The following is a 13,319-nucleotide window of genomic DNA, read 5'->3' as shown; positions in this document are numbered from 1 at the left end:
TTGAATTATTTGTTATAGTGATGATTGCATATCTTCCCTATGACTTAACTTTTGTCCCAAAGATTTATTGAATTTGGTTGAATACTACAAGTACAAATCAAGAAGGATCAGTTTGTAACTTCTAATACTTATGTTTTGTGTGTTTTAGAGTGTCTACATTGTTGGCAGAACATGGTTCTTTGGGGTCTGGGGCCTACAGATCAGTAGGTGAATGGCTGGAAGCAATCAAAATGGGTCGGTACACAGAGATTTTCATGGAAAATGGATACAGTTCAATGGACGCTGTGGCTCAGGTGACCTTGGAGTGAGTAGTTTTTCTGATCATTTTTACGTAGTTGTTGGGGCACGAAAAGTACATTCAGACACCAGAGTGGACGCGATCAAGGGAAAGCAGTTAACCTGTGTCCATATGTGGCAGCTTTCAAAGAAGCCTCATCTTTTTTAGCCTGTGCTGTTAACAGCTGCATGGTTCATGCTTCTTGTGTCCAGTATCTTTGTTATTTTGTTCATCCAACCTCACTTGAGTGTTTGGATAATTGGGATTACAACTCCTTGGCAAAGTACTGGTACTTTGTGTTGTGCAAAAAAATGTTTTCTTGAGTTTTTAATACTGGTACTTATGTTATATGAATGTAAATATAAAACAAAACAAGCTGTAAGCACAATTGGTGTGGTTAGTCCTGTGTAACAAAAAAAAATTTAAATTAAAAAGAAAGAAGAAAAACAAACAAAAGAAAAAGTAAAAGACAAACAGAAAAAGAGTGAGAAAGAAAGAAAGAAAGAAAGAAAGAAAGACAGAAAGAAAGAAAGACAGAAAGAAAGACAGAAAGAAAGAGGAAAGGAAAGGAAAAAGGAAAGGAAAAAGGAAAAGAAAGGAAAGGAAAGGAAAGGAAAGGAAAGGAAAGGAAAGGAAAGGAAAGGAAAGGAAAGGAAAGGAAAGGAAAAAGGAAAGGAAAGGAAAGGAAAGGAAAGGAAAGGAAAGGAAAGGAAAGGAAAGGAAAAAGGAAAGGAAAGGAAAGGAAAGGAAAAAGGAAAGGAAAGGAAAGGAAAGGAAAGGAAAGGAAAGGAAAGGAAAGGAAAGGAAAGGAAAGGAAAGGAAAGGAAAGGAGAGGAGAGCAAAGATTCCCCAATGACAAAATGTCAGATTTTAACAGTGAATACCCAGGTAATAGTTTAAATAAAGTTTTCCTGGCAGGAATTTTATTTTATATCTAATGGTGCAACTTATATTCTTGAAGTCTGAGAATATGTTAGATCCTGCCTCTGATGCATTGTTATTTGGTACAATCTCAGTGGAACCAATTGTGCCCATTTCCGTTTGCACGTTTAAGATACAATTTATCGAATCCTATTAAATAAAAACTACTATAGATAAATATTGAATTCTTTAAGATTGTAAGTCATTTGTACTTTATTATATACTCTTTATGTGTAATTATTTTAGCCTAATTGTTATTTGTAAAAATTAATTGTCCTATTATGGTTCCATCTAGAGTTCATCTAAATGAATAATGTTTTAACCTATGTGAATTTAACTGACTTCAAATGACCTGCCAATTTAAGGGTTAAAATATTGTTATAAGGACTTTTAAATGTTAGGATGCTCTAAGTCATGAAACCACTGTCTTCACTCCATCCCTTCATGTAATACCAATAGTGAGAGGTTCTCTAGACATTCCCACATACCATTTTGGCATTCTTGATACATTTAGTTCACTGCTCATCCACAGGAAAGGTAACAGGGTACCATTTATTACCTATAAATATCATAGTCTCAGCACTGTCTTCCTTTGTACTGATCTCTAAACGGACATAAAATCACAACCACTGGGCTTGATTTCCTAGTTTACTTAATCCCATTCTCACAGTCAATACTAAATCACGTCTTCGTGAAGCCATGAATATTTTGCCCATTATTTCTTTGATGCTCAAGAATCTCATCTGTGCTGTATTTAAAACAGTATACTAAAAAAAAATTCCTAATGATTTAAAACTATTTTTACATAATTGCTATTTAATTTTTCAGTAAGAATGGTCATTTTAATTTATTAAAGTCATTTGTCATTTTATATTAAAATGATACTGTAGGTATTTCTTCTACCCAATGTCAGATTACTTGTACATATACAATAAAATTATTTGCATTAAACAATGTCTCTGTCTTTATTAAGAGAGTACATGGTCATATATTTAGTTAGAACTGTTACAGACAATACAAAAGTATTTATTTTATTCTCTAAAATTTATTTTGGGTGTCTGAGTGTTATCTTTCTATGAATTGCTTTATTTTGGGGGACCTCAAAATAATACAAATATGTTTAGTATTATTGTATTCTGTTTGTACATTAAAAAATTATTTCCTATTTATTTTTGTAACTTCCTAGACTCTCTTTATTATGCATATACTTTCTCAAGAGTGAAGGTGCTCTTCTAATCTTTTTATACTTGTTCTTCTCTTGTTAAACTGCCCCTTTCAATTTACCTTTCAAATCATTTAAGAGAGACAGTAAAGTCAAAGAATGTTGTCTTTTGTAAATTGCTTCAAATTCCTGAGATCCATAGTCATTACCATTCTCCTTACTGGGAATTGGGCATGCTAACTCCATCCCCAAAGATACTAATTTTTGAAGGGCTTAAAATTATTTGGAGCATGCCCTGTTGTTTATAGTGACTTTTTTTTTTAATGATCACAGTACTTGTAATTAGTAGGATATATTTATCAAGACATTATTTCAAGTAAAACACAAAATAAGGAATCATTGGTTTCTCCTTGGTCAATGACTAAAAAGAATCATTTGTATAGGTCTTTGACCTTAACAAAGAGAAAAATAAAATTGCCCACTGTTGATAAATAACACAAAAGAAATGGGATAGCCACACAATTCAGAAACATACTCTTGGAACACCCTGACCATAACTTGTATATCTAGTCACCACCAATATCTAACTATTAATTGTGTGGATCATGGAGAAGATTTCAATAAGATAATAGTGTTATTCCTGGGGCTAGTACTTACTTATAAAATAGTATAAATATTTTATATTTATAAAATTTAAATGATGTGTAAATACTTAGCAAAAATGTAAAACAACCAAAAAAGCTAATACACAAAGTATTATACATACAAAATGTATTTCTCTGATGACAAGTTTGGGTGCCTATAAGATGTATAAATGTAAGCATTGAAACCACATGCCTTTAACCCCAGCAATTGGGAGGCAGAGGCAGGCGGATTTCTGAGTTCAACGCCAGCCTGGTATACAGAGTGAGTTAAAGGACAGCCTGGGCTACACAGAGAAACCCAGTCTTGAAAAACAAAACAAACAAACAAACAAACCAAAACAAAACAAAAAACAAAAAAGCAAAGCATTGAAAACTGTTCAGACTGTAACCATTGGCTAAAAGTCACCTTCATGTGGGTTATTTTGTTTATCAACTATTGCCAGTATATATATGAGAAATAAAAATTAAGAACTTAAGTGTCTTGTCGTAAATTATATTTGATGAGATTAACTTTTAACTTTAGATGCTTTTGCCTTCTGCCGATCTTCTATTCCCAAACCGTGCTCTTCTGTCTGTATACAGTAATCATATTTGAATAATCATAGCTAAAAAAATGGCAAGACTCTTCTATCATAATAAGTACTATGAGTTACTGTTGAAAGGGAAACTGAGCTGGAGGCAAATAGTAAGTTGAAGCTAAAGATTTCAAGTAAGGAAACCAAGAAGGGCGACAACATTTGAAATGTAAATAAACAAAACAATCAATATTTAAAAAAAAAAAAGAAAAGAAAACATTTCAAGTAAGGGCACAGTCAAAGCTGTTTTATACATTTCTTTTCTGGCCAGTGCTTTTTAATGTTGGTTATTTAGAAAATTAGGAAAGTCGAGTGAATTTAAATATTATAATAATTTTATGAAAGCAAAATAAATTTCTGAAACAGTTATATGGATAGAGTCTGTGATACTGAAACAACAGTTTTCTAAATCTGGAACCCAAATTTGTGCAGCCTAACACAAATAGCTTCATTAACCTGTGAAGGAATTCATTACACATAATTTACTGTGTTCTCAAAGCACTCATAGGAGAGCTTGCTATTCTCTGTACTCTATGCAATTAAGCTAAAATTCCAACAGCCTGTTAAAAAAAAAAAAAAGAAAAGAAAAGAAAAGAAAAACAAGGTCTCATCTCTACAAAACAACTGATTATTCTCTTGACAAATATATTTACCTTGCACAGACCTCATAACTGACTATTCAGAATTTAAAAAATAAACTAGGAAAAAAGCTGACATCGCAAGGCTCCTTGATAAAACTGATAAAGGCAACATTTTATGAAGTTGAGTGAATATTCATTTCTCTCTCATGTCCCTTCTAACATCCAGCTAGTAGTGATAGAAATTAATTCTACTGACATGGCAACAAGGTATATAAAGCACAATGGAGAATAAACAAACTCTGTGTGTGTGTGTGTCATCTGTCTCTCTGTCTGTCTGTCTCTCTTTGTCTCCATATCTCTCTGTCTCTCTGACTCTCCATCTGTCTCTGTCTGTCTATCTGTCTCTCTTTGCCTCTCTGTCTCTGTCTCTCTGTCTCTCTGGTATCTACATATAGCTACACTGTTGAGCACATGTATGCATATACCACATGTGCACACTCACAAACGCAACATTCATACACATATAAATACAATGAAAAGAAAACAAAAAGCTGTTGGAAAGGGGAAATGTGTGAGACAAAACTACTTACAATGCTTTAATGCATTCATCAATACTGGAAAAATAGACTCAAGATTCAAATAATTTTCTAAAAGACAAACTTAACTCTCCCGGAGAGTATCTGAGAATATTTAAATTGCCTAAATAGTTACTCTCTCTCCTCTGCATGGAAAATCATATTATAAATATTTCTATTACAAACATATTAAAATGATTTGTTTTCTCTGTATATCACTTTCTTAACTTCTTGTTTTTTTTGTTTGTTTTTTGTTTTGTTTTTGTTTTTGTTTTGTTTTGTTTTGTTTTGTTTTTTTGAGACAGGGTTTCTCTGTGTAGCCCTGGCTGTTCTGGATCTCACTTTGAAGACCAGGCTGGCCTCGAACTCAGAAATCCACTTGCCTCTGCCTCCCGAGTGCTGGGATTAAAGGCGTGTGCCACCATGCTCAGCTCACTTTCTTAATTTCTAAAGTGACAAACCATACTTCATAAAATATCATCGAACTCTATTAAGGTTGTACATTATTTATAAAAATGTTTAAAGTGTAGTTTGGTGATTTCTTTTGTAATTATTTTACTGTAATTTCATTTATCTCTTAGGAAGAAATAAGGGACGTGGAAAAGAGGAAGAGAGAGGGAAAAGGAGGGTGGAAATAATTTCAGTACTCTAGCCATATAAATGTATGTACAGAAATGATCAGATAATATACTGATGTGGACAAGCTATTTTATGTATTTTTAAATGGGAAGATTAAGACAAATTTAACTTAAAATCTGTTTGTATGAAATTTTCTAGTCATGTATGTTTATATACTCTTTTAATTCTAACACTTGTAAAGGGAAATTAATTATGACTCCCATAAACACACATTCTGTACCCATATTCATTAACCAAAGACAATTCTCCAAAACATTTTTTAGCATAATATAATTCTTATATCAACATATTGTATTCTTTTGTGACAAGTTAATTTTGGAGAAATAAATCACATATAAAAAAGTCAAACTAGAGCTGGGCATGGTGGTGCACACCTTTAATCCCAGCACTCGGTAGGCAGAGGCACGCGGATTTCTGAGTTCGAGGTCAGCCTGGTCTACAAAGTGAGTTCCAGCACAGCTAAGGCTATACAGAGAAACCCTGTCTCAAATAAATAAATAAATAAATAAATAAATAAATAAATAAATAAATAAACCTAGTGAATCAATATCATGTTAGCCATGTCAGAATATACTGCAATTGTACAGACACACACACACAAACACACACACACACACACACACACACACACACACACACACACACACACACACACCCTCACATTAAAGTGTTCTTACATTTGAAAAGTCCATTTCATTTGAGTTGGAAACTCAATACATTTTGGGTTTGAAGTCAGTGGGAATAAACAATAAAAGTTATTTTAAACATTATTTCTACTTGAGTAATTATGAACTCTGTAACTTGAACACATATGTTACTTAAATGTCTCTCAGGGCTTGGAGTCTTATCACTTAGGATTTCAGTATGCAAATGACAAACAATTTTAAAATATATCTTCTAGTTCAAAAAGTGTTTTACTAGGGATTCATTATTTCCAAGCTCAAAATCTAATACTTTTTCTCTTGGGTATGTTCGATACTTTGCTCATGAACACCCATAAAAACTCACTTTACACAATTTTTCATGAAAGATATAAAATAATTTAAATTGCCTGAAAATGAAAAGTATATTAAAATGCAGATTCATTATGAAAATTCAGTGAAAACAGCAACAAACTAATGTTTGGTTCTTTTGGGATTTTCTGCATTCAATATGTACACAACTTCCTGTTATAGAAATAAGTCAATTTTTGCATTTAATGGGAAATGTTTTCCAAAATCACACCCAAAGGTAACGAGAAATCTAAGTTTGGATTTCATAGCTAGGTACCTGTTTTTAGTCCTACCTCTGTTGTCTACTGGTATGTACTACAGCCAAATGATTTAATTTTTCCAAGTTTGTGACTACTTACCCATAAAGTATAACTTTAAAATATTCAGTATTTCTGTGAGATGTCTTTCTAGTATGAAGAAGCTGAAATTTTATTAGTTATCATCAGTTGTTTTTATGTTTAATGATGTGTTTTTTTTAATATGGAGAGAAATTCCATTAGTAATTCTTCACTGTCTGCAGCACTTTATTATAATGAGGAGTCGTTTCCTTTTATTCTAGTATCTGTTCAGCAGAAGCCAGGACAGCTGTTAAGTAACCTACAATGCATAGAATAGTCCCTTAATGGCATAAACTCACCTAGCCAATGGGCAAGCCTGATAATGCCAATTAGATTGGAAAGAAATGCAAGTAAATTCAAATATAGTCTCTTTATTTTTGTACTTTAACCTTCAATTAAATATTATTTTCAATTATCTATTTCTGTGGTAACAATGATGACTTTGTTTCTAAGCGGATTTTTATTAAATCTATGTTTTTCTGATGATTCTCTTGCAAACCACAACAGCCATTATTATCCACATATTGTGCAATGAGATCTTGTAATTATTATTTAATAGCCACATTGTGAGAAAGAAATATATCACTGTCATAAGAACCGGTAGCATTTTGTTTGTCTGTTTTTCTCATTTCCTAAAACTCTCATAAGAGATTCAGAAAACATAAAGTAGACGAGAAATATGAAATTTTCTTAGTAGATGGTTCTTCCAAAGGATGACAAGGGTGGAGCCTAGGCGTCTCAGTCTTCTTGCTAAGGGATACCTTTGTGCTACTTGATCCTCTTGTGTTTTCCCAACATGATCTTGTTGTCATTGTCTTTTATTGTGTAGATCTCTATGAAAATTATAGGTGAAACATTGATTGCAAAACCTTTCCATTAATAGATTAAGGTCTTTAGCCAGGTGATTCCTTACCGAAATCTAATATGCTAGATATATTTGTCATTTAGCATTTTGAATTATAAGTGCTGTTTTCCTAGAATTAGTACATATAATTTTCCAAATATGTAGATTGATCATATTTGTTCAAAAAACCTTTGAGGAATACTTTCCTTCAATGGTGTATGAAATAGCATTTAAAATCACTGTTTTAGCTATGTCAGATGTCATGAATTTATAAACAAACATTTTAGAATTTCTTCTGAACATTAACTTTTTTAAAAACATAGAAAAACAATCTAGGTTGAAAGGCTTTTTGAAAGTATATAGTCTTCCAAATTCTGTAAATGTCAAAAGAAAACAAAACCTAATGTATTATTTAATAAAAGATGAAACTGTAGCACTTTGAATCTGAACTAAAATATGACACAGAATACTGTGAGAAAAGCACGTAGTAATGATTACTGCCTAAGGGTGTCTGTCATGGATAATGGCTACATGGGATGAATGAGTCTCTTAAAGTGCTTGGTCTTCAATTGATAAATTGATAAATTATGTTTTTTATTTCTTTTAGCAAAGAAAATGTTTGATGTGGTTTTAGGATCACGTTTTCAATACTATTCAATGAAACTGTACCCATTAAGTTCAGTATTTATGGATAAAATATAAACATTCATTTTTCATCACTATGTACCATTTAAACAATGATTGTCATCCACGGGAATAAATGTATATTTCCTTAGACTGCAAATAGATTTTTTTTTCTCAAGGAACAATTTTAGAACCCACCTTTGAGAACTGGACTGTGACTCTCTAAACGTGTCACTACTTTATGATAACTCCTGCAAAACTTTTCCCCTGTGCCAGCGTGAGATTTTGAGGTGTGCTACAAATTGAATCAATACATACATCCAATGTGTGCTCTCTTCATGCAGGGATTTGAGGCGCCTGGGAGTGACTCTGGTCGGTCACCAGAAGAAGATCATGAGCAGCCTTCAAGAGATGAAGGTGCAGATGGTAAACGGGATGGTGCCAGTGTGACCCGCGCATGGGTCACTTCTCCAAGTGAACAACTCAGCACTTTGTAAACAACCCTGAGATTTATTTTAACAGAGAAAGGGGAAAGGGTGGTTTCTAAACCTTTGGAGGCATTTGCCTTAACCTTTGAGTTTATAATCAATATTTTACTAAAATCTCCAGATCTTCCTCTTAATCCACAATGTACAGGTAACCTGCAAAGAGAGCTAACATGACGATCAACATCCTTTATTAAAATAGTAACGAAATCTTCCCCACTTCTTCCATGGAGTCTTGTACAGGAAATGTATCAAGCTAGAGCACCTTTAGAGACTGTTAAGGCAGCCCCTTTCAAAACTTCCAGGGATCAACTTGAAAGGAAAAGTTTTAAAGCCATGTGTGGGCTAAGAAAAGCTGCATTTTACTGACGTTTACTTCAAGTCTTAATTGTCTACATGAGTGTATTGAAGAGCAATATGATTAGATTATTTCTTAAATAGACTTTGTAATTTAAAATGAAATTACATGTTGTTAAGTTATAGAAGATAGTTTATAAACATGTTGCTTGGTCAAGGAAAAGTTCAATACAGGGTGTATATTTATTTTTCTGTGTTAGAAAATTTACTTTTAGTTGCTCTTCTAGAGAGTATTAGGTAATGAATGTGTATATATGTATAGTTTGCAATATATGCAGGAACTGACTTACATCGAAATTGTGTGTGTGTGTGTGTGTGCGTGCGTGCGCGTGTGTATGTGTATGTATTTGAATATGTGGAGGGTATTTTTTTGCTTGCCTTTTGGATAGTGTTTTAATTTTGACGACATACAGGAAAGTGTCTTCTAGACTCTATCATGGGTAAAAGAGTAGAAAGCCGTAGACCAAATTCCCATCCAAGTTGGTATCTTATGCTCTCATTTTTAAAGCAACTAATTAGTTTATTTAAACAGCTAATGCCTCTAGACTAAATTCCCTTTGGATTTTACAAACACTCCCTACCTGCCTGTGACAGAGAAGTTCTTACCATTAATCTTTCATGCTTCTTTGAAATTCCACCTAAGTTCCTGAAAATATCTTCTAAAGCAAATTTGACACAAAGGGCACACTTGTGAAGAAGAAGAGAGATGTGACTGCGCTGGCTTCTGTTACCATCCAATTCAGGCAGAGGGTACTCTATATCTCCCTTCATGTTTATCCATTTGTGACCACTTCCACTGTGACTCATTCACAGAGAGTTTTATACTAAGACAGCATTAAAAAGTGAAGAAAAATTATGATTTGCTCAGAATTTTGTTTCAACTTTCTTTTCATTGATAACTGTGTACTTTGTAATTACATTTTGTCCTCCATACATAAAGGTGAATATGCTTGGAAAAAAACAATGTGAAGTATCTTAAGAATTAGAAATTTTAGGCGGTTTATGATAGTCCTTCAGTATATTTTATATATTACAGCCGGAAAGGGGTGATGCTTATGGAAAAAATCCATGCAGTTTATTTAAATGTTCATATGAGTGAGCATGGTAGTAAGAAGAACAATATTTTATATTATTATGCTGAATAAAATCTGGAGAATGGTATGTGATATTTGAGGAGCAAGGAACTTAGGTAACAACTTACACTACTACATTGGAAAAAACATATATGAGTGGAGCGAGATCTGCAGGGGACATGCAAGTATTTTGTGAGCACTACTCCTTTTTCTCTTATAGGTATATGTTTCACTTCAATATTAACCCATATAAGAAATAAACGGGGGACTTACTATTTAGTCCCCCTTTATTTAAAGGGTAAAATAGCTCCTTGCTAAATAAGGAAAGATCAAACTTACAAAAGGATGTGAAGCATCTAACCATTTTCTATATTACACAACTATTCTCCTCTCTGAATAACACTGTAAATCCACACTGTGTTCAGGAATTATCTATTAGTTTAGTGACCATTTCAGAACATATTGAGAGTAGTTTAATACTATCTTGGTAAACATCGCAGAGAGATATCATTATGAAAGCACATTTACATACTTAAATAAACATAAAGTCAGAGAAATTAGTTACCATTGTACAAATAATTTTATTTGAATCTAAGTGATAGAGTAGTGTTGAGAACTTCAAGACAAAAAGTCATTTACAGATAAACATTTTAGAGCTTTTACAAGGCACAACTCTGAAGAATAAAAAATGCATTCTAATTTGTTTTCTAACTCTGTATGGTCTGAGATTATTGGTAGACATATACCTAAGAGGCTGGCTGTTAGAGTGATGATTTCATTTTCTCAAAATAGAATATAAATTAATTTGATTCAAATTTATTTCCCTTTGCAATTCAAGGGTTACACGCAGAGAGTAATTCAGAAGGGAATCTGAATAGCCACACAGCTTTCATGCATACCTCGGTTTGTTTGAGGGTTTCTAAAGACTGTCACTCTGATTTTAAAAGAAATAGACTTTTAAATTAGAAGTGCTCTGTCTCCCAAAGAGGAGAGAAAACCTTTCTAAAATATTTGTTCACCACTGGATGTGTCACCAATTGAAAAGTGCCAAACTCATTGATCAATGTGAGAAGCGCAGCAGGGAGAGGAGCCAGCTCTCTTGAAATGTAGTGAGTCTGCTGTTCAGCACAAGACTCGGGAAATCCTCATGGTGTGAATCCGCTTCCTGTGGCTTCATTTCCTTACCCATGGACTCCCAAAAATAAAGCATAAGGTTCCATAATCTGCACACATATGATTGATTTGTAAAAATGATATGTATCTGTATTGTAAGAAGGAACAACCAGGAATCGTCCTATTTGAAGTCATTTGGTTACTATGGTTATCAATCATAAGTGACATCTAATCTTGCCATTCACTAGTTTGTGCGGTGACGTTTCTTTCCTCTCTTTGAAATGTATCAGTTGTATGTAAAATGTAAAGATACTGATTTTCGCCTCTTAAAAAATGATAATGTGCATGTGTTTTTAATTTCTGTGTTTTATTAACCAAGCCAGTGTTCTAAAGTAATAGGTTAATTGTACGAGTTACATAGAAACATTTTATCAAAAATTAAGTGTGTCTAGAATTTTGGAATTGTCACAAATAATGCAAAATACCCTTAGCTCTGTTTATAAAACAATACTAACCACTATATAATAAAAGAGATGCAAGTTCACATCTCCTGTTAAGTGGAGCTGTTACTATCAGTTGAGCACTTATACATTTGCATGTCTGCAATTTAAATTCTATGTCGAAGTGAAAGGCAGTAAAGAAGATATGTGTACGCCCACTGAAGTGGGTTTTCAGAAGCACAATGAAAACTATTCACCTTTGGAAGGTGTTTTGGTGATGATGGTACATTAGATGGAAAGAGAGTCTGGTGTTAGAGACTTAGTAGGTATAGAATGTTGCATAGTAGTAAATATCTCTTCCTTATTTTATTCTTTCTAAACATTAAAAGGGAAAGTGAATGTGATGATGAATTGTCTTTGTTTAAACATTGCCAGATATTTAACCTCAATGTAAATAAGATGTAGGGATAATATGATGGTGATGATGATCCTATAACGAACGAATGAACAGAATCAGAATGGCAACTTTATTTGAAATTTGATAGCTGAACAAGTCATCACTTTTTTTTTTTTCTGTGCACTGGCACAGCTGGTTACATTGAATATTTTTCCTTCATTATGCTGTTAATTACATAGTAATGTATCAGGAAAGAAATAGATAAAACTTTCTGCTCATTTCTTGTTAATTTCTAAGTCTTTTCACACATCAATGATTGAGTGTTCTTATTCAGAATGACCACGTAATTGTCACATAGAAGAAGCTGCTATTTCTTTTAAAAATGTCTGTTTATAATAACCAAACTCAAATTCATTTTCTCAATGTTAATAGGGAAAAAAAAGAAGTTGGCAAAAAATACGTTCCATCTTTGCAAGCTGGGTGCTATATTCACTGAAGTTTGAGTGGTCAACTATTTGTGAATATTTAGACTACTGTAGTTTTCAATTAATTATGTAAAAGTATATATATACTGAATTTGTAACAATCTGAGACTAAACTCAGACTCTGTCCTTTGAGAATATGTTGATCAAAATCCCATGGTTTCAGGTAGGCCAGAGACATCTGTGCAGCCTGTCTGACTCTTTCACAGGCATCAGGATATCTTGTGTTCCTGCCTCAGGATGAATTCAGGAAGGATAACCAGTTTTGTATTGGTTCCCATCTGCATTTGTTTGTGCTTTCAGTTTGTGTACATGTTTTTGTAGTGTAAGATATTAAATTTTATATTTTTTCAGAAAATAAAAAACATTTGAATATAGAAAAAATTGATTGTCCTACTTGGTATCCCCTAATATATTAAATGGACAGCCTTTTTATAGGAATTTTATTCTCAGAAAATGTTTGCTTTTCTGAGTTATAAATGTGATTACTTTATGAAGTTATAAAGTTTTGAGTTATAAAGATGATCATATACATTCTCCACATAAAACATATTGCTGAATATACATTCAAGCGATTTGGCACAAAGACACTGACTGAGATTACAGAACCTTACCTTTCATTTATGGTGACAATGTAATCCAAAATGCACTTAAGGAAAACAAAACACCAAAACAGAAACAAACAAACAAACAAAAAAACAGAAACCACATAAAGAAGTAAATAAAAATCAAAAATTATATGCTATTTGTATCACCTACAAAAGAACACATTTTTGCGACTGATGTCAGATGGAGACAAG

The 13,319-nt window shown here is 32.9% G+C and overlaps 1 protein-coding gene across 9 annotated transcripts in view; it reads left to right on the top strand.

Annotated features, from left to right (window-relative positions):
• Epha5 (Eph receptor A5) overlaps positions 1-12,903 on the top strand; it is a 363,058-nt gene extending 350,155 nt beyond the window's left edge. For 6 of the 9 annotated variants that reach the window (XM_006534775.3, XM_030254124.1, XM_006534773.3 and 3 more), the window contains 2 exons: positions 149-304; positions 8,517-12,466. In XM_006534775.3, the coding sequence (XP_006534838.1) occupies positions 149-304; positions 8,517-8,622 (262 nt within the window). In that variant the 3' untranslated portion in view covers positions 8,623-12,466. Of the gene's footprint in view, positions 1-148; positions 699-8,516 lie in introns of those variants that run through there. The other 3 variants (XM_006534769.2, NM_007937.3, XM_030254125.1) reach the window with 2 other exon arrangements.
• Positions 12,904-13,319: the final 416 nt, after the last annotated feature.

The sequence above is a fragment of the Mus musculus genome, chromosome 5 (assembly GCF_000001635.26).
Source record: "Mus musculus strain C57BL/6J chromosome 5, GRCm38.p6 C57BL/6J".
Taxonomy (NCBI): domain Eukaryota; kingdom Metazoa; phylum Chordata; class Mammalia; order Rodentia; family Muridae; genus Mus; species Mus musculus.
This window is presented reverse-complemented; position numbering and strand designations above follow the sequence as displayed.